We start from the raw sequence: 18,230 nt of genomic DNA, 5'->3' as shown, positions 1-18,230 counted from the left end.
GTTATCGGTGTTCTTATTTGTATTTTACGGTGCATACGTATATTGACATTTTTATTTTTATTCTCGTTAATTATAATTGTAATCTTATGATCTGAACGGTTCGAGGGGAGAAATTATGATTATTCCGCAAGTGATGAACATGGTCTAATGGAAATGATTATTCCGGTTGGTGATATGATGATGGTTGTTTTGCCCTTTATCAAATTGGGTAAAAGTGTATGAATGTCACTTTCTTTTCACTATTTTTATCACTTTTACACAAGAATATATTATGTACATTGTGCCCTATGTAAATGTATAGTCTCTTGCCTCGAAGACTAAACTACGATGATACGGGAGCAAGACTTGCGCCTGTGCCCGTATATTTATGGGTTCAAAAAATTTAAATTTTTTTAAATATATATGTCTACTTATTTATTTATATATGATATGTTTATATTAGAGTTAAAATTTTGATTAGACACTTAAAATATCATGGCCGACTCATAATTTAAAGGAGAGTGATGGTAGATCGGTGGTCGTTAACTCTATATGATATCAAAGTGAAGGGAAAATGACTTAGATTAAACTCCTTATTATGTGATTTTTTCCGTCAAATTTGTGATTATGTGGTATATTTGCATATTAGACGTGTGTCATATGGAAAGGCTTTTGAGGAAATTTTTGGTAAATTACGATTTTAGGGTCAGCGGGTAGTAGAACAAATTATTCGACATAAAATTGCTTTGATTTAGTTCGATCAGGCGGTTTACAAGTCATTCGACATAAATTTGCTTTAATTGATAAATTACGATTTTAGTGTCAATGAACAAGTTATTCGACATAGAATTGCTTTGATTTAGTTCGTTCAGGCAGTTTGCAAGTCATTCGACATAAAATTGCTTTACTGTAGTTCGATAAGGCGATTGTATACCGAAAACAAGCAAGAGTGCTCATTTCGGATAATTATAATGTATGCGAGTCTCGATCTTTTATCAACAAGCAAGAGTGCTCATTTCGGATAATTATAAGAATTCAGGGTCGTTTACAAAATTACCAGCACAAATTTTTCAAGAAGCTAGGCTTCTGGGAGAGGTCTTTTGAGTTGCAGGTTTTGACAAATCCTCATAGGAAATAAGATTATCACTAGCTATAAGACATGACAATTGTTTTACAGCTTTACCACAAAAGTCCCTACCAAATCTTGAAATGTAGTTAAGGCCCATGAGAAGTTCTGCAATTGCAGCTTCTGTCTTTTCTTGATCTGCAAAGTAAAGGGTTTGGACTAAAAGCACAGAAGTTCCGCAAACTATCCGCTGATTCTCGAAATTTCGTTCTGAGCGCCACTTGATCATATTGCTAGCTAGTGGAACTAACAATCTTAATATCCTTCTAACTGTGAATTTCCACTGTGCAGCAAGGGTAGCGTCGTAGATGGATGAAGACAGTGTTCTCGTAAACAGCTTCAGCTTAGCACTTATCGAGGTCCTGATAGTTGCAGGCAACATATTGTACAGAATGTTTCGTGCATCATGGCTGATGGAGGAAGAAGAAGCTAGCTTCTTGATGAATAGAATGACATTGGCGTAGTGTACAGCTAAAGCAGCGCCGCCAAGAGTAGACTGAGGAGCGGATAACAGCTTATGGTTTGAAATGAATGGAGATATCGTCTTACAGTACATTTGTTCACGAGAAAAGTTACCTGAACTGGTATCATTTATTATATCAGTGTCCTTGTCGAATGCACCTGATTTTCTCGAGAAATTATTAGTTGGCATGCAGCTCAGCATCGCAGGAGGATTACTCTGACTCAAACTGCATCCTTTGAAGGATCCTACATTAGATAATGTTCTGGCATTTCCTTGCACGGGCACTCCACAGAGAATCGATGATTGCTTAGACACGTGCAATTCATAGGCATCGGGATTGTTCCTAACAGAATTTTGTCCCAGAAGTGAAACTGATCTACCTAAAGGACGCAAATCTGAAGTAGGATTCGTGTATTCAGAAGGTCGCTTAAGGACATGCATTGACTGGCTACGAACCAGAGGACCGTTACCACAGCTCTGAGGCTTTACATTTCCCTGCACTTGATCAATCCCAAAAACTTGTTTAATTCTCTCCAGTACTGTCAAAAGTGATCTGAGCAAGAGTCTTACAGTGTAGTCATAAGTCCTAATCCAAGGAGACATCTCACGCAATTTCTTTACCTCGTGACGCTGCCTTATGATCCTCTCTCGAGCATCATGTAACTTCATTTTGCTTAAACCAGTGGCACCAGCACGCATCCTGCTAATACTTTGATCAAGCTCAGCCAGTACCTCTAGCTCCTGATACAGTTGTGCTGTAACAGCAGAAAACCTCCCCATTTTCTTCACCTTTCTTTCCATTTTCGTGTATCGATATTCCCACACACACCAATCAGAATCAAACTCCACATAATATTCGACAACATACTCAAGATGGTGATACAACGGATCCACACACCTCTTCCCAAGCCTAGCCACCGATTCAGCTACACCGCCCAAATCATCCATAATCTCGACAAGAACAAGATTCATAAGATAATTAACATCACTCGAAACAAAATTACAGACCCCTGGTGACTGCACAACCTCTTTACGCAGTCTATTCATCTGCTTATCACTAAGCCTCTCCCATAAACTAACAAGTTTAGACATCATTGTAGAAACTTCAAACACCAAAATCCCAATAACAGCCTTATCAGTCTCTGCTCCATGGCTCGTTCGCGACTTTCTCCACAACTTACCAAACCCTGAATCCATGACTATATCTGTCAGAACCTAATCTTTCAACAAGCCTGAACAAATCAAGTGTTACACATATCCTCCTGCATCCAAAAACAATAACACAATAATAAGGAATAATAATGAATTTCATCACGCGAAGACTTAATTGCTTAGTAAAATAAATCATTTTTGCTTCAGAAAGCACCTAAACTGCATCAAATTACAGCTTTAGCAAGATTCTAACCAGAATCATATTATCATAAAGAACCTGCAGCCGCTAGCCTTTGGGTGCACACTGGGTAAACCCCACGGGCTCACGCAATAGCCTGCAAACCACGTGAACCAAAGATAAAGTCAAAACTACATTGTTCTACACTATGTACTGTAACGATCTAACATATATAACATAGATTCAGCGCAATGGTGCACCTGTGTAAGAACTGGCCTTGATCGCGGAAACTAGCAGAGGACTTAACGGTTGATTCAAAAGAGCGAATGAGAGAGTAACAGCAAGTAGTGAGACGAAACAAAGCGAGAGGCAATGAGCATTATATAGGCATCACAATAACTGCGGCGAACACAATGAGCGTGAATACACAAGAAGTGTCAAAAGAACAGTAGCTTGAGCTGCCAAAAAACCGGTGATTACAAAGAGTGTTGCATGGTTTATACTTTGGCACATCCTGGTGTTTTCTTTTGCGGCCAATTTCACAGATGCTCAACCAGACAATTATTGCATATCTATGTCTTGGGATTTCTATCACCCTAGGACAAACGGGTATCAATATCAATTTCGCAACCGCAGAAGTTCTTCATAAATATTACCGATGCATTTACAAAATTCACCGAATTTCCTTACGCTTTGTCATGTATATAATCTTAGTTGAATGAGACTCGGCGAATCAGTGCGCAACTATTTAATTTTTTTTTCTAAAAACATTAGAAAATATGTATATATATTCTGAGTAGGGTAGTAATTCCTAACAATCGTGTGCTAGATAAACGATATGTAACACACTATTCTAGAATCCTTAGATCAATATTTCAAGGGCCCAAATATAAGAGAATTTTGCCTTTAGCGGATATTTTTCGCAGAAGGGTTTTTCTTTCTTCCACTGGATATTTTTTTAGCCTTCTGCAGCGGAAGGTTTTTCTCCCTTCCAGCGGATATTGTCCGCGGAAGAGGAAAAGCCCTTCCGCAGCGGAAGACTAAAAAAATTTAATCTAGGTCCTTGAAATATATATCCGACGTCCTAGAGCAGTATGTTAGATAAAACTTAACTAACACATTATTATCAGAAACATGACCCTTGAGTATAGCTTTGAGTATAGCTAATAAGCTGATAAAGCGTTGTATCAACGGATGAATAGATCTTGAAATTTGCGAGAATCGAACTCAGAACACCTTCGAGGTGGGCTAAAAAATGAAACTAATTAATTCTAAATGCTCACATGCTCGAACTTTTCATGAGAAAGAAGGTGCATCTCAATAGAGTTTATCGGATTATGGTAAATTTTTGAATTTTCAAAACGTGGAACTTCACTAAACAGAAAATTAATTAATAAAATCTAGACCTTATTCTGAGTATATGCTTTGCATTCATTCGACAACATAATAAATATCACTATTAAAAATGAGCATGCAATGATTCCTGTCTGCGCCACCTTTGTTTAAAACTAGTTTCCAGTAAACTTAAAAAAAGAAAATGAGAGCATTATGCTTATTGTTCCCATTGTGGTTGAGACAGGATTTTTATCCTGTTTCATTTTTATTTTCTTTTCATCCTTGGTCTTGATCAAGTTAGAGAGTCCGCTAACGAGGGTTGGTGCATTGGTTGAACACTTGTTTTCTTTGTTGGAGCTCGGTAATAACTTTAACCTGTAATTAATTAGTAAAAATAAAAAAACTGAGAGTTTTGGGTTAGAATACTGAATATAGTACAAAAGAATTTGTTTATTCAGATAATATATCGCTTGCTTCGAAAAAAGTGGGTCAACAAAATATTGAGTTAATACTTAATACACTCAACATATAGTAGAGTACTTTTACTGAACCAAGATCATAAAGTAGGAGTAGTTTTTACTAACATATACTCCATTCGAGTTCTAATTTTGTTGACCGTTTCGTCTCAAAAGGATAAACCGGTCAAAGAGAAAGGGTAAATTACATTAGAATGAAGAGATGATGGTGTGCATTTTACAGTCCCTCCGTCCCATAATGTATGAGCTTGTTTGACAAGCACGATTTTTAAGAAATTAATGCTTGATTTTAATGTGAACCATAAAAATGAGTTAGTGGGTGTTAAAGTAACTGTATTATATGAATGTGTGATTGTGTCGTGATAATCTTAAATGAATTTTATAAATGGAAGGTTCATTTTTTGGGACGTCCGAAAAAGGAAAGGGGCTCGTATAAAATGGGAAAGAGGGGCTTCAAAGATCCTATCACTTTTCCATAATGGGGCTAGAGGAATATGTGTTCTTTCTGCGAATGGAGCTGTTTCTAGTGTCACCATTTGCCAGCCCGGCTCTTCTGGTGGTGTGCTCACATACGAGGTTTGAGTCGTATCTGCCCCCTTGCTGCATATTTTTCTGGTTCTCTAAGCATGTTGCTAAGGCCAAGGCACCTTTAACCGTAACAAAGAGCCTACAAAAGTTTAGTAATGTGAAAGTTGCCAAGGTTAAGGCGCCTTCAACCATAACAAAGAGCCTATGATAATTGTAGTGATGTACTGAATTTACTGAATGAAGTTGCAGATATAAAGAGAAAAAGTTTTCATGTACCCCAGTGTTGCTACTAATATGAAGTGATGAACTTGTGGAGCTACAAATTAGTATAGAAGAATCGTTACGACTCTGATTTCTGACTAGGGGACACATCTCTATATTTACAGCCTTTGATCTCTATCTATTTTCTACAATATGATTATGTTAACCCCCCTGATAACTGATTTTCTCCTTTCTGGCATATTGTACAGATTTTTAAGCTAATATGTGCATGTTTTCACATTAACTTTGTCAGCAATTTATTGATAAAATGGAATAATGTTCTGTGAATTTGCAGGGTCGATTTGAGATCTTATCCTTAACGGGCTCATTTACAGTCTCTGAGAATGGCGGTTTTAAAAGGACTGGCAGATTAAGCGTCTCACTAGCAGGTCCGGATGGCCGTGTAATTGGTGGTGGTATTGCTGGAACATTGATTGCAGAAAACCCAATCCAGGTAAGATTATCTCTTTGCTCAACGTTCGGGTTTTGATCTTGACTTGTAAAGTATAGTCCATATGTGAAAGTCAATAATGTGGCTCATCCTAGCACTTGTAGAATTGTTGTTCTGAGATTATACGATGCACTTTTCAACAAAATGCTTATTTTCAAGCATTTTTCTTAAATTTTGCAGCTTTTGTAGTGTGCATCAAAGTCCTCATGTTCAACTAAACGCTTGTATCGACATTCATGTTTAGTACATAGCTTAATGGTAACTAGTACCTATCATCTAGTTTCGGTACTGCTATTTGAACAGTGTTCGAGTAGATTGTATTCCAAGTTCATCAGATTTCTTCTGCATCCTGACTAGAAATAATGATTTGTATCACAGAGGGAGTTAGATCAGAGAGACTCGCACAATGCAAAGTAATTTGACAACTGTGCATTAAAAATAAAGTCTTTTCAGTGTAATAAGAGAATTTTAGGTTATTGTGACCCCTGACCTTATATTTTCTTGGATCCAGTGTGTAGTTGGAAGCTTCATCCCTGATGCATATAGAATGCATAAAAGGAAGCAGCAGTATGAAGCAACTGTTTCTCCGGTCCAAGCATCAACAAGGCCAAATTTACACGAATCAGCTGAAACCAATGTCAGCCAATTTCAGCCATCAAATAGTCAGGTACAAAACCATGATGAAGAAGATAGCTGCATCAATATAGTTTCCCCCTTTCACGCAGATTGGAATGGCTCAGAAGTTCTAGCTGAAGAACAAAAGCCATATCCTGATATTAACATGTCTGCACCTGATGAATAGCTCAAACAGTACATTTCTTTGTTGCAAACACAACTTGCTCTAGGTCTAGACTAGTGCCTGACATTTAACTTTATTTCTTCTTTGAACGAGATTATTAGAAGGATTTACAAATTTTTGTCTGCGACTTGCTATGTAATTTATCGTTTTACTAAAAGCTTCTTCCTTCCCCCTTGCAAGATCTGATCTAAAAATTTTAGGCAACCTCAAGGTGTTAGAGAATGGCCCTTTCCGATTGAACCTGAGTCCTCTGTCAGCCTGAGCTCTGATACCATGTCAAGGAACAGTTATTCTAAAACCTGTTAGAGAATGATCCTTTCTAGGATCTTATATTCTAACAAGTAGTAACATCACCAATGACTACAGATATCGAAGAAACAAAGTCAGGTTAATTAACATCTAAGGTTTATTATGTTAATGCACTCTATATACCAGAAAACCAGTTGGACTACTGCTTGCAAACACCAAGAACTTGAACTGTTTATGCATAATAATGTTCTGGGGGACACAATTATAGGAATATGATAATTTAAGGGTAACATTTTTGAATGTTCCCAGCTTAAGCTCAATAATAACAATGCCAAAACTCAAGAATACACTTGCAAAGAAAGATCAAAGATGGCTTGAGCATGCAGCAATCTCAACAACAATGTTTACAAAGCTTGCAGCTTAAGCATATGTAACACAATTAGTGGTTTTAAAAGTAGCTTCTCGATTATATTATATAATGATTAGCATTCATATCCAATACAGCATTTTTTATAGTTTGTTTATATCTGAAATTCCAGCCAACATAAAAGAAAACACAAAGCTATAATTTGTTTGCCCACAATCTGGCTTCTGAGTCGATTCGTTTTGACTTTTAACACGTATTTTGAAGGGTTAAAAGGTAATTGTGCATATTACTTCTCAAATTTTATTTTTTGAATTAAAAATATAGATATATTGTGATATCTTCCTTATTTTGAAGATATCTTTTCTGTTTTGTTAAAGATTCTTTCCTCCTTAAATCAAGATATTAATATGGGGATTAACTTAGAAATGATTATTATTCCAGATTATTATCAGAAACTACTAAAATTACTCAGATTATATCAAAATATGGCATGCATGGCATAACAAGACTAAAGACCAGTGTGTTTCACTACTAGAAATATGGGATCAGAAATCGGTTCAGAACCGATGTTAAAAAAAATCTGAACCGATGTCTTCGCGTGTGATGTTAAATGACATCAGCCTTTGTATTCAACATCGCTTTTTACAAAGCCGTCTAAGCACCGATGTCGTATCTACTATTTCTAGTAGTGTTTGGTAGCCGAGGTACATGAAGAGTTTATCTCTTGTCGTTCCCGGTCACGTATTCGAAGCCAATTAGTAAAGAAAGGACCTTTTGATTTCATATTGTTTGCATGTCACATATACCTCAAATCTACATGCATGCAATATATTTGTGTGTACACATCATACATAGGTCAGATAGAGAGAACCGAAAAATCTGTTCAGTTGAGAAATCTATGCATATCTTGAGTAAACATTGCAAGAATATAGACAAAGTTATATTAACTCAGAATAGAACAATCTGAAAAAAGATTGATTTATAACTTGTGCTGCTGCCCCTCTCTTCCTCTCCTCCTCTCACTCTTTAACCACCTATTATTTATCACTTTATATTTTTCATCAACATTCATTCTCATTCTCTCTATATTACATCTTTATAATTCATTCTGCTTCTGTTAACGTCCGATTAACAGAAGCAGATTTCATAAAAATATCAATACCTTCTGTTAATTTTTCGACTTTTTGTCGAAAATTAGTTGCTTTCCTCTGCCTCTAGACACTCTGCCTCTAGACAGGGGAGAAAACAAAGAGATTACCTAATGGAGCAGCTTGTTAGAAGCGGGCTAATGCCCGATTCTTTTATGGGTCCGGGAGACGATATTAAGGCTCAGGCTTTGTTGATTTGGGATATGATCAAAGCGCCATTGGTTGTACCTCTTTTAAGAGTAGCTGTTGTGGTGTGCTTGATGGTGTCATTGATGTTGTTCTGTGAGAGGGTCTATATGAGCATTGTGATTGTTCTTGTCAAACTTTTTGGTCGAAAACCAGATAAACGTTACAAATTTGAGCCCTTTAGAGATGATGTTGAGTCTGGGAACTCAGATTATCCTCATGTTCTCATTCAGATCCCTATGTTTAATGAAAGAGAGGTACTTAAGTTATATTCAGGGCTTAACAATGTATGTTTCAAATGTCATGTTTATGTAATGGTTTCGTTTTCAATCGTAATGCAGGTTTATAAAATGTCGATTGGAGCTGCTTGTAAGCTTTCTTGGCCTTCTGATCGTGTTGTAATTCAAGTTCTTGATGATTCAACAGACCACACAGTTAAGGTAACGCGAAAAATTGTCACCTCAAATGTTTAGAAATTTCGATGTCATGCTTCATTCATAATTTTTCTAAAAAATGTCGGCTAAGTTAGGGTTTGTCTATGCATTGAATTTCTTAGCAAATGGTGCAAATTGAGTGTCAAAAATGGGCAAATAAAGGGATTAACATCAGGTACCAAGTTAGAGATAACAGGAAGGGTTATAAATCTGGAGCATTAAAAGATGGCCTTACTCATCAGTATGTGAAGGATTGTGAATATGTAGCTATATTTGATGCTGATTTTCAACCTGATCCTGACTTTCTTCTCCGGTCCATACCCTATCTTTCTCTTAATCCAGAAATCGCCCTTGTTCAAGCTCGTTGGGTATTCGGTAATTTTCCTACTGCCTACATAAAATTTGCAAGTTTCAGTCTCAACTTTCTAGAAGTTGTGATTAGTAAAGTTTTATGTGGGGTGGTTTTGCAGTAAACTCTGATGAGTGCATGTTGACAAGAATGCAAGAAATGTCGTTGGATTATCATTTCACAGTGGAGCAAGAAGTTGGTTCATCTACTCATGCCTTCTTTGGCTTCAATGGTAACTTCCAGCTACTTTGTAGCTAATATTCTTGAATATTATCTGAAGATTTTGGCCATTTAAGGGAGTAATGTTATTCCAGATCATAAATATTAAACGCGTAACAAAACTAATGAACTCCAGGGACTGCTGGGGTGTGGAGAATTGCTGCTATCAACGAAGCTGGTGGATGGAAAGACAGGACAACAGTCGAAGACATGGATTTAGCAGTTCGAGCTGGTCTCAGAGGCTGGAAATTCTTGTATCTTGGAGATCTCCAGGTTCATATTCACCAGTTTGATGCAGTTGTAGTACTATTCTGTACGTAGGGTTGTAATTCGGGCCGAGCGAGCCGAGTTTCGAGCCGGGCGTAATTCGGGCCGAGATTAATCGAGTCGAGCCGAGCCGGGCCGGCTCGTTTAACTAATCGAGCCTAATCCTCTGCCCGAACTCGACTCGTTTAATTTCACAAGCCTAATCCTCTGTCCGAGCCGATTTTAACGAGTCGGGCGAGCCGGCTTATTTAATTTTACACTTAATCGAGCCAAAAACTCTACCCGAACTCGGCTCGTTTAATTTCACGAGTCGAGTCGAGCCGGCTCGGGTAATTAAACGAGCCGGAACTTCTGTTCGAACTCGGCTCGTTTAACTAAACGAGCCGAGTCGAGCCCACTTAAACGAGTTCGAGCCGGGCCGCCCGACTCGAATTACAGCCCTATCTGTACCAAACAAATGCATTGCAAAGTTACGAATATTCATTAATTTCTGTTTGATCATGTAGGTGAAAAGTGAATTACCAAGTACATTCCAGGCATTCCGGTTCCAGCAACACAGGTGGTCTTGTGGCCCTGCTAATCTGTTCAGGAAGATGTTTATGGAGATCATTAGGAATAAGGTTAGCTGTGCTTTTTACGAACACTAATAAGATCAATGCATCAGGGCCTAATCTAGCTTGTGCATTTCATTGTTCAATTGCAGACAGTAACTTGGTATAAGAAAGTATATGTGATCTACAACTTCTTTCTGATCAGAAAGATTATCGCCCATATTATCACCTTCTCGTTTTACTGTCTCATAATCCCGGCAACTTGTTGGATTCCTGAAGTTGTAATCCCAAAATGGGGAGCAGTTTATATCCCTGTCATCATCACCGTACTCAATGCAGCTGGAACTCCAAGGTCAATTTTTTCATAGTGCATTATGCAAAGGCCATTTAAATTGTGAATACTAGGTATTTTTGGATCAGACTGATCATTTGCTTGCCTTTTGCCCTGCAGGTCCATGCATTTGCTAATGTTCTGGATCCTCTTTGAAAATGTTATGTCATTGCACCGCACTAAGGCCACCTTGATAGGCCTGTTCGAGACAGGGAGAGCAAATGAATGGGTTGTCACTGAAAAACTAGGGGATGCTACCAAAAAGAGCCCCAGAAAAGCACCCAAGAGACCTCGGTTCAGGCTCGGGTCAAGGTACACATCTATACTATACTATTATAAGCAGACTACTCCGTCATATTCAGGAGTGATCCTGACTATAAGCGAACAAGACCTGCACTCGTTAGGGCCAGGTGGCCTTGGCTATAGGCAAGCAAGACTTGCGCCTAGGGCCCCCGACACATAAGAACCTCAAAAATTTCCTACTTCTTTAAGTAAATATATATGAATTTTCATGATATATGTATATTAGGGCCTAGTAAACTGATTTCGACTAGGGCCCCTCGAATATCAGGGCCGGCCCTGTTAAGGCCCCGTAACTTGATTTCGCCTGAACCTCAGGCCGGCCCTGATCATATTATTTGAGCATTGTTTTCGAATTTTTCGAACATGTCATATGGACTTACAAGTGTTGATAAAATTTACAGGCTGCATATGTTGGAGCTTGGTGTCTCAGCTTATCTGTTTGGCTCAGCTTGCTATGACTACTCATATGGAAACACTCGTTTCTTCATTTACCTATATATTCAATCCATGGCCTTCCTCATCATGGGATGTGGCTATGTTGGCACCATTGTTCCCAGCTCTTAATCAGCCAAGCCTTAGTGAATGTACTTGTTAGGCTTAGAAATTATTTGTGAATGTTATGGTTACATTTTAGTTTATACTATTTCTTCTTTTTTCGTTTTTCGGGTAGAAATGATAGAGTTCCAAAAACGTTACTGTGTTATTACGAAACATTTTGGGGTGTTTTTTGGTCATGTAAAATTACCCTATTCTTCAATTTACAATGAAAAGGAAGATGTTCGGTTTTATTATTAAATTTATTCGAATGTTTACGGGAAAAGAATCAAAACCAAATATTTAGATTTTATTTAAATATATCAGAAAATTATATAATTTGCAAAAAGTTACCTGATCGCTTTTAAAACTTTTTTTTTTAATTTTACCTCATCCAACGGAGTTGATACTCCTAAGTAAATAGACTCCTTTTTAATGTGAATACATCACCGTAATTGCATAACTTGATTAAAAATTTATTTAATTTATTAATAATATATATTATGTTCTCGTACCCCTAAATACATTTTTCACTTATTTTTATCCTGACAAAACGATTAAAATTTGATTGAAATTTATATTAATAAGACTATAATTTAAAATTGTCAAAAGATCATATTAATAAAATTTTAATGTAATTCTCGTTAAAATAGATTTTACAGTTTCTAAAATAAGTAACTTTTGTCCCATTTGATTGAGTGCACACATAAAGTAACACTTGCAGAATGTTTTCTTACCAAAATAAATGCTTACTTGATCTTGTTAGTTTTATGGTTGATCTTGATTTAAAGTAAACTTTTATTAAACTACCATTGCTATAATATACACTGTCACTTATTATAATTTTTATGTACGCGATTTAAAGTGATGCACTCCAGGTGTTTGATTGAACTCCTTGTACTGTTACTCTCTTAGGTCCCCTAATATTCGATTGTTACAACCATCAATCCGTTATAATTTTCCGTGAACATAATTTACACCGAAATTTTGTGAGCAGGGTCACGTCATTGGTCCGTGCTTAATATAACCCTTGTAGGGTTATCACTTATCCGGTGAAAAATTATAGCGGAGTGATCGTTAGCAACATTTGCATGTTAGAGACCAGCTGCCATTTTTGTTTGTTCTTCTTGTTACTAATAAAATAAATAAAAATTAGCATAATAGCATGTTCCTTTGTGACTGGTGTTGCTGCATTGGGACAAATGTGTGTATTGTGGAAGTATGTTCTTCGTTTTTCGTTTACCAGGAAGATACCCTAAACAATACATATTAGACCTCCTGCCTTTGTTTTTGTCTCAAGCCAGTTGGATATACTATACTAGGTACGTTTGGTTTGACGTGGTTCTAAGCAAATATACTCATTGTCGGCGTGGCAGTGTAGTTGGTATATTATTGGTATAGTCTCACAAGTGCGGTGAAAGGATAACAATCTGTGCACTACATATCCAGTGATTGCTCACAAATCATTTTTATTATTGATGCTTTCGGGAATGTGTGATACTTGCAGGTGATAGCAGACAAGGGACTCGAACTTATGTTAAAGAATTATATGTCCTGTGTCCTGGTGAGTTTCGAATTTCAGTTCACTATGCAAAGTAAGTGTCATGCATTCTCTTAAATTTATTATCTTATAACTTCAGGTGATAAAGATTAAAATACTCGCTCTATAGGCCTAGCATGATAGCCTTAGTTCTGGATTTTGTGTGGTAAGGAAGATATTACTGCTAAGTGCTAAGCATAGAAGAACAAAAAGATGAACTTAGATATGTGCCTTTTCTTGTATTCATTAGGTTGGCATTTAAAAGACGTAAAAAGTTTTATAACTACATAATTCAACAACTAGATCTTGTCTTTCCACAAACAACCTTAAGTTCAACTCCTTTCTATTTTCAATATCTGCAGATCCTTTCTAGCAATAAATTAGAGACTATCAGTAATTATACTTCTACAGATAGTTGAGCACAGTGTAAGTGATGCATTTAATGTTCCAATTTCCCAAGTTATGATTGCAGGTTCATGAACAAACGTCATAAATGTCTTCTGTATAATTAATCTTGTCTCTATCTTATTCGATTTGATGCCAATTTCTGTATTCTATTTGGAACTCCTTCAGTTTTTTTAGATTCTTCGGGGTCCAGAGGATCAGTGCTTGAGGCTCCTATTAAGTTAGAAATGTGTAATGCCTGTGTATTTGTTGATCAGAGGTGATTGAGATTACAATTTACAAAGCCATTGAATGTTGTGGTTATCTATAACTAGATAACTGAATTCATGTTAATGTTAATATGGCAGCGTATGCATATCCGAATAATTTAGTCAGCCAACTTATTTGCAATGTGTTTTTGGCATGCATTTATAAATAAAAGACTCGATTGATGGGTGTTTTAGTAAATTCGAATAAAGCATACTTGATGCTCACAAATTGACTGAGATGCTGGCCACCTAGAAGCCTTAATGGGCGTCGGTTCACGGGAATATGGAGACACTAGATAGGAAGTCCTCATTAAGTGGCAGAAGCTTGTTATTCGTGAAGCTACTTGTGAAGAATTTGACATATGGCAGCAACAATTTGCGGCCTTTCACTTTGAGGACAAAGTGAACCATGGGCCACGAGTAATGTAACCAGACAGGTTGCGTAATAGAGAAATCAATTTAGGTTTATCTACTCTAGATGTTAAAACAAGGGCACATCAGGCAATGTACCATCATTCAGTATTTCAGTTTTAATGTCGAGAGAATTGGAAATTGATGATTGAAGGAAATGTTAAGAAAGTTTATTAAGTATATATCAAGGATATTTATTATGGAGAGAAGAGAAAAGAAGTAGTATATATAAGAATGACAGGCTCTGCACATGCAAATCTATTAATTATTGTAATCAAATTTTAGAATGTGATCTTACTGGTACTGTTAATTCTGTCAAATAGCATTCTTTAAGATGGTATTGGGCTTCATGCTAGTATCTGGATAGTGGATATCTAGTTTGGGTTTCTTTCACCTTCAGTACACAAGATTATCGCAACTTGTTTTCCAGAGTTAACAATAAGTTTATGGAAGAAAGAAAATATAAATGCTTGGGAAATTTCAAACAGGTGATTGTGTATAGATTTTACTTTCCCTACTTGTAAGAGTTATATGACTGCTACTACTTGCTCTATGATCTCTATCGCTATAACCTGAAAAACGAAATTCCATAGACGAATGTTGCATTTTCATTGATAGGGCTGGTGCCTGTTGTACAAGTTAACAAACAGTCCAAGTCATTGCAGAGTTAAGCATATCTTGAAGAAGAATTCAGAAGCACTGATATGTGGTAGACCTCCAGAAGATATTCGAGGAGAAGCTGTGTGTTTCTGTTTCCTGGTACTATTTCACTCTAGTGTATTCTTTCTTTAGGGGCCTGGCTATTTTCCATATAGACTCTGTAAATTATAACTACCAAGTTGTTTGGCATAAATCATGACTATATTTATAGGGATTCTGCCCCCAAGTTATGTTTTAAACCTCTACTGCATTGGAGATCTTGAGTAGACCAGATATATATTTGTTAATCACGAATGCTTATCCACAACATATTATATTGTCATTGCCTCCACTAACCAGCTAATCAGATGCCATGATAATTTAGTCATAATAATAAACAAAAAAACGAGATTTTGTCTTTGTCATTTATAGCAAAGTAAGATACCAGTTCATGTCGAGTTACAATTACAGTGGATATTTGCTTCGAAGCTGATCTAAGAGATGATACTTTTACAGTAATGTTCTATGCTTTAATGTGGTTCTTGTGATATTTGACATTCTGTTCTTTAGGCTCTATCTGGTCGCTGTTTATGATGCTTTAGCTTGCAGAATTCTTGTTACTGGCTTTCTCGTAGAGCATGGCAATCAGATTTGTTGTAGGAGGGGATTGCAAAGGCACTAAAGTTAAGTTGAAGATTTGTTACTGGACTTGGCCAAAAGCATTGTCCTTTTGGGCTGCCATGTGTGATCAGGTAATCTTCCCATTAATTTTCGTTTCTTATGCTGGTTTCCATTTTTTTCCTATTCTTTTCTTTTCTCAAAATGTTTAGAATTGATACGTTCATAGATGTAATGGAGTCGCAATGAAAACCTTAATTTATAATAACCGCTTTGTGGTCATACATAATATGCTATGTACTTCCAAGTTCCAACTAACAGAGTCAAGGGTATTTCACTGTCATCCGTATTGCAATGCCTAGTATTGTATTAAGTCTTAACTATGTGTCTTTCATTGTTACTACCCCCACAACAATGGTATTTGTCCAGCCTTAAATACAGAAACGCCAAACAAAAGTAGGAAACCTTTAAGTCTCTCCAATATTGAGGCTCTATGTTACATAAGAAGTGGGTTTGTTGATAAAGCAGTTCAGTTGCTGAATCTAGTAAAAGAGTGTTTTGAGTGAAATTTAGACTCTACACTTTCGGTTTAAAGTAAGCTTACTATCTTGTTCATAGTCCCCTCTAATCTTCTATGAAGAACCACAAACTTGAAATTCTCAGGCAAATTCATATTATTCCAGCAACACCTCAACATAAGTGTAACTTCGATCCAGAACTGTTATTATTTCTTAAACTGGGAGAAGTGTTGCCAAAACCCACATGTAAACCTACTTGACCTGCACTGAAAAATAAGTGTCTCAGCATGAAATTTAAATCTTCAACCCTCCTTCAAAATCCCAACATGTCACATGGTGTTTTTGAAGTGTTATTAAACACAGCCCCAGTATTTGTTTTAGCATCGCAGAAACTACCATATATCACAGAGGTACGTATCTGTAGAATCTGTGAACTATTAACAAATATGTATAATGCACATACTCAGCTCCAAATCGAAATTGTAAACCAAGAACATTATAATATAAAGAAATAAGATAGCCTTTTCAAAATAAGAGACTCGAGTTATTATTCTTCGCTCTGTCAGCTTTTCAAAGAAAATATTTGTTTATACACACACACACGTGCGCGCTCTGGTACGCATTCCTGATAAGATAACATGCGTATCATGATAAATTCTGTTATACCCTTTACTGATCCGAATAATCTTTCTCGTTTTCCAGTCGGTCTTCTTTAAGGAAACATAAAGTCGCTTTCTGGTGCCGTTTAAGATTAATTGTTTTGTCGCCAAATTGTCGAAATGGTAGACCAGGGAAAAGCCACTCAGTGTCCCGTTTAGTCACCAATATGTGTTGGACTCTTGTTAGACTTAGCATGGAGAAAAGAAGAAATGAAGCAAGTTGTGCAGATCAAAGAATAAAGATAACTGGGCAGAATATTATGGGTGGTTACACAGAGAATGCTTATACTCCTCCATGTTCATTACCATGAAAAGTAAGTCACACTAGCTTTTTCTGAATAGTTGTCATGTGTTGCACAGTTTTGTGTCAATTATTTACATTAATCCAATCCTTTCTATGAGAAGTTGAAATGTAATAATGAGCAGACTTCAGACAGGATTCAGAGAACGTAAAAAGTGAATGTTGCAGTGTGTAATATTCAGTGGCCTCTCATTTCTAAAAAGTGGGTTGATAGCATGCTTCACAATTACACATCTCTAATTCTTCATTAAGAAGTTGCCCACTAGCCAAAAAGAGTTGAGTATCACAGTTTGGCCTCTCATTTCAATAATTATAGTTGTTTCTTTTAAATCTCCTAGTTGGCTGTGTATTGTGTAGGGTGCATGTTACGGCGGCACGGGCATGTCAAGATGGACATACCATGACGTCAATTAGCCAGACATGCCTTTTCATGATTCGACATACCTTTTTACTATTTTTTTTATTTTTTAATAATTATTTTAATATTAGAAATATCCAGAAATAACAAATATAATTTTAAAATATGTACATATATTTTAATATCTAAAAAGTTACTAATGTAAATGAGTATTATGATAATACTTGGTTGTTACTCTCAACTCACTTTAATTTTATATTCAAGTTCACTGTATATTAGTATAATAATTATTTATTATATTTTATTATATTTAATTGATAAATGGCATGTCATTTGGGCATGCCTTTTGGCAAAAAACATGCTTATAGCCCTGCTCTCGTGATAGGTACCCTAGTATTGTGTTTGTCCTGGTTTTATTTAAAACAAAAACACAATTTAATAGAGAAATGTTATTTCCAATTTTTTTTCTAATTTACAGAGCTATTAGCATAAGATATTAGAATATTCTACAAATTGTGTATGCATAGCATTAAATATAAGAATATCCTACAAATTGTGTATGCAGGAGCTAATACAACAAATATAGCTCTGCATATAACATGTCCCATTTTATAAAGGTTTTAAATCGAATTTGAACTTAAAGATAGGAGAATCACAAATCTTTGACACATATCAAACTATCAAAAGTTAACGATCCGGTACGGACTCAAACTGAATAGAGTTAGATTTCGACGTGCCATTTCTAAGTATTTTACACTGTATGTGCAAGTGCAAATTATTATTATTTTTTTTTATATAAGGTCGGCAAAATACAGTAAAATCTTTAAAACCGGCCCCACAACTAAAA

At 36.3% G+C, this 18,230-nt stretch overlaps 3 protein-coding genes and 1 long non-coding RNA gene across 7 annotated transcripts; 3 read left to right on the top strand and 1 right to left on the bottom strand.

The window, feature by feature from the left end:
* Positions 1 to 902: 902 nt before the first annotated feature.
* Positions 903 to 3,268, bottom strand: LOC141706446 (protein PSK SIMULATOR 1-like). Of its 3 annotated transcripts, none has more exons than XM_074509207.1 (3): positions 3,159 to 3,268; positions 2,935 to 3,055; positions 903 to 2,830 (listed from the first exon to the last, which is right to left on the bottom strand). In XM_074509207.1, exon 3 carries the CDS (start codon positions 2,763 to 2,765, stop codon positions 1,050 to 1,052), a length of 1,716 nt encoding a protein of 571 aa, XP_074365308.1. In that variant the 5' UTR covers positions 2,766 to 2,830; positions 2,935 to 3,055; positions 3,159 to 3,268; the 3' UTR covers positions 903 to 1,049. The 3 variants fall into 3 exon arrangements, with proteins under 3 accessions (XP_074365308.1, XP_074365309.1, XP_074365307.1); XM_074509208.1 differs by having other exon boundaries at positions 2,974 to 3,055; XM_074509206.1 differs by having other exon boundaries at positions 904 to 2,830; positions 3,012 to 3,055; positions 3,159 to 3,265.
* A 1,813-nt stretch (positions 3,269 to 5,081) lies between these two features.
* On the top strand, positions 5,082 to 6,915 carry LOC141704866 (AT-hook motif nuclear-localized protein 7-like). The gene is made up of 3 exons (XM_074508025.1): positions 5,082 to 5,285; positions 5,794 to 5,952; positions 6,461 to 6,915. The coding sequence occupies exons 1-3, from the start codon at positions 5,082 to 5,084 to the stop codon at positions 6,749 to 6,751; spliced, it is 654 nt and encodes a 217-aa protein (XP_074364126.1). The 3' UTR covers positions 6,752 to 6,915.
* Positions 6,916 to 8,341: 1,426 nt separating this feature from the next.
* On the top strand, positions 8,342 to 11,940 carry LOC141709005 (glucomannan 4-beta-mannosyltransferase 2-like). The gene is made up of 9 exons (XM_074512883.1): positions 8,342 to 8,955; positions 9,040 to 9,138; positions 9,255 to 9,507; positions 9,603 to 9,713; positions 9,837 to 9,973; positions 10,474 to 10,587; positions 10,671 to 10,870; positions 10,970 to 11,161; positions 11,554 to 11,940. The coding sequence occupies exons 1-9, from the start codon at positions 8,626 to 8,628 to the stop codon at positions 11,714 to 11,716; spliced, it is 1,599 nt and encodes a 532-aa protein (XP_074368984.1). The 5' UTR covers positions 8,342 to 8,625; the 3' UTR covers positions 11,717 to 11,940.
* Positions 11,941 to 12,403: 463 nt separating this feature from the next.
* Positions 12,404 to 17,457, top strand: LOC141706445 (uncharacterized). Of its 2 annotated transcripts, none has more exons than XR_012568827.1 (3): positions 12,404 to 13,008; positions 13,194 to 15,681; positions 16,768 to 17,457. It is a non-coding gene; the product is annotated as an uncharacterized LOC141706445 (long non-coding RNA). The 2 variants fall into 2 exon arrangements; XR_012568828.1 differs by having other exon boundaries at positions 12,404 to 15,049; positions 15,532 to 15,681; positions 16,768 to 17,436.
* Positions 17,458 to 18,230: the final 773 nt, after the last annotated feature.

This window comes from Apium graveolens, chromosome 2 (assembly GCF_009905375.1).
Source record: "Apium graveolens cultivar Ventura chromosome 2, ASM990537v1, whole genome shotgun sequence".
Taxonomy (NCBI): domain Eukaryota; kingdom Viridiplantae; phylum Streptophyta; class Magnoliopsida; order Apiales; family Apiaceae; genus Apium; species Apium graveolens.
This window is presented reverse-complemented; position numbering and strand designations above follow the sequence as displayed.

What these genes read in the sequence shown, in the direction of transcription:
- LOC141706446 (XM_074509207.1), bottom strand. Translation starts at nt 2,765, where the DNA reads ATGGATTCAGGGTTTGGTAAGTTGTGGAGAAAGTCGCGAACGAGCCAT.
- LOC141704866 (XM_074508025.1), top strand. Translation starts at nt 5,082, where the DNA reads ATGAATTTTATAAATGGAAGGTTCATTTTTTGGGACGTCCGAAAAAGG. An exon ending in GTGGTGTGCTCACATACGAG is followed by an intron (nt 5,286 to 5,793) that starts GTTTGAGTCGTA and finishes GTGAATTTGCAG; the next exon opens with GGTCGATTTGAGATCTTATC. An exon ending in TTGCAGAAAACCCAATCCAG is followed by an intron (nt 5,953 to 6,460) that starts GTAAGATTATCT and finishes TCTTGGATCCAG; the next exon opens with TGTGTAGTTGGAAGCTTCAT.
- LOC141709005 (XM_074512883.1), top strand. Translation starts at nt 8,626, where the DNA reads ATGGAGCAGCTTGTTAGAAGCGGGCTAATGCCCGATTCTTTTATGGGT. An exon ending in CAACAGACCACACAGTTAAG is followed by an intron (nt 9,139 to 9,254) that starts GTAACGCGAAAA and finishes TGAATTTCTTAG; the next exon opens with CAAATGGTGCAAATTGAGTG. An exon ending in TCAAGCTCGTTGGGTATTCG is followed by an intron (nt 9,508 to 9,602) that starts GTAATTTTCCTA and finishes GTGGTTTTGCAG; the next exon opens with TAAACTCTGATGAGTGCATG.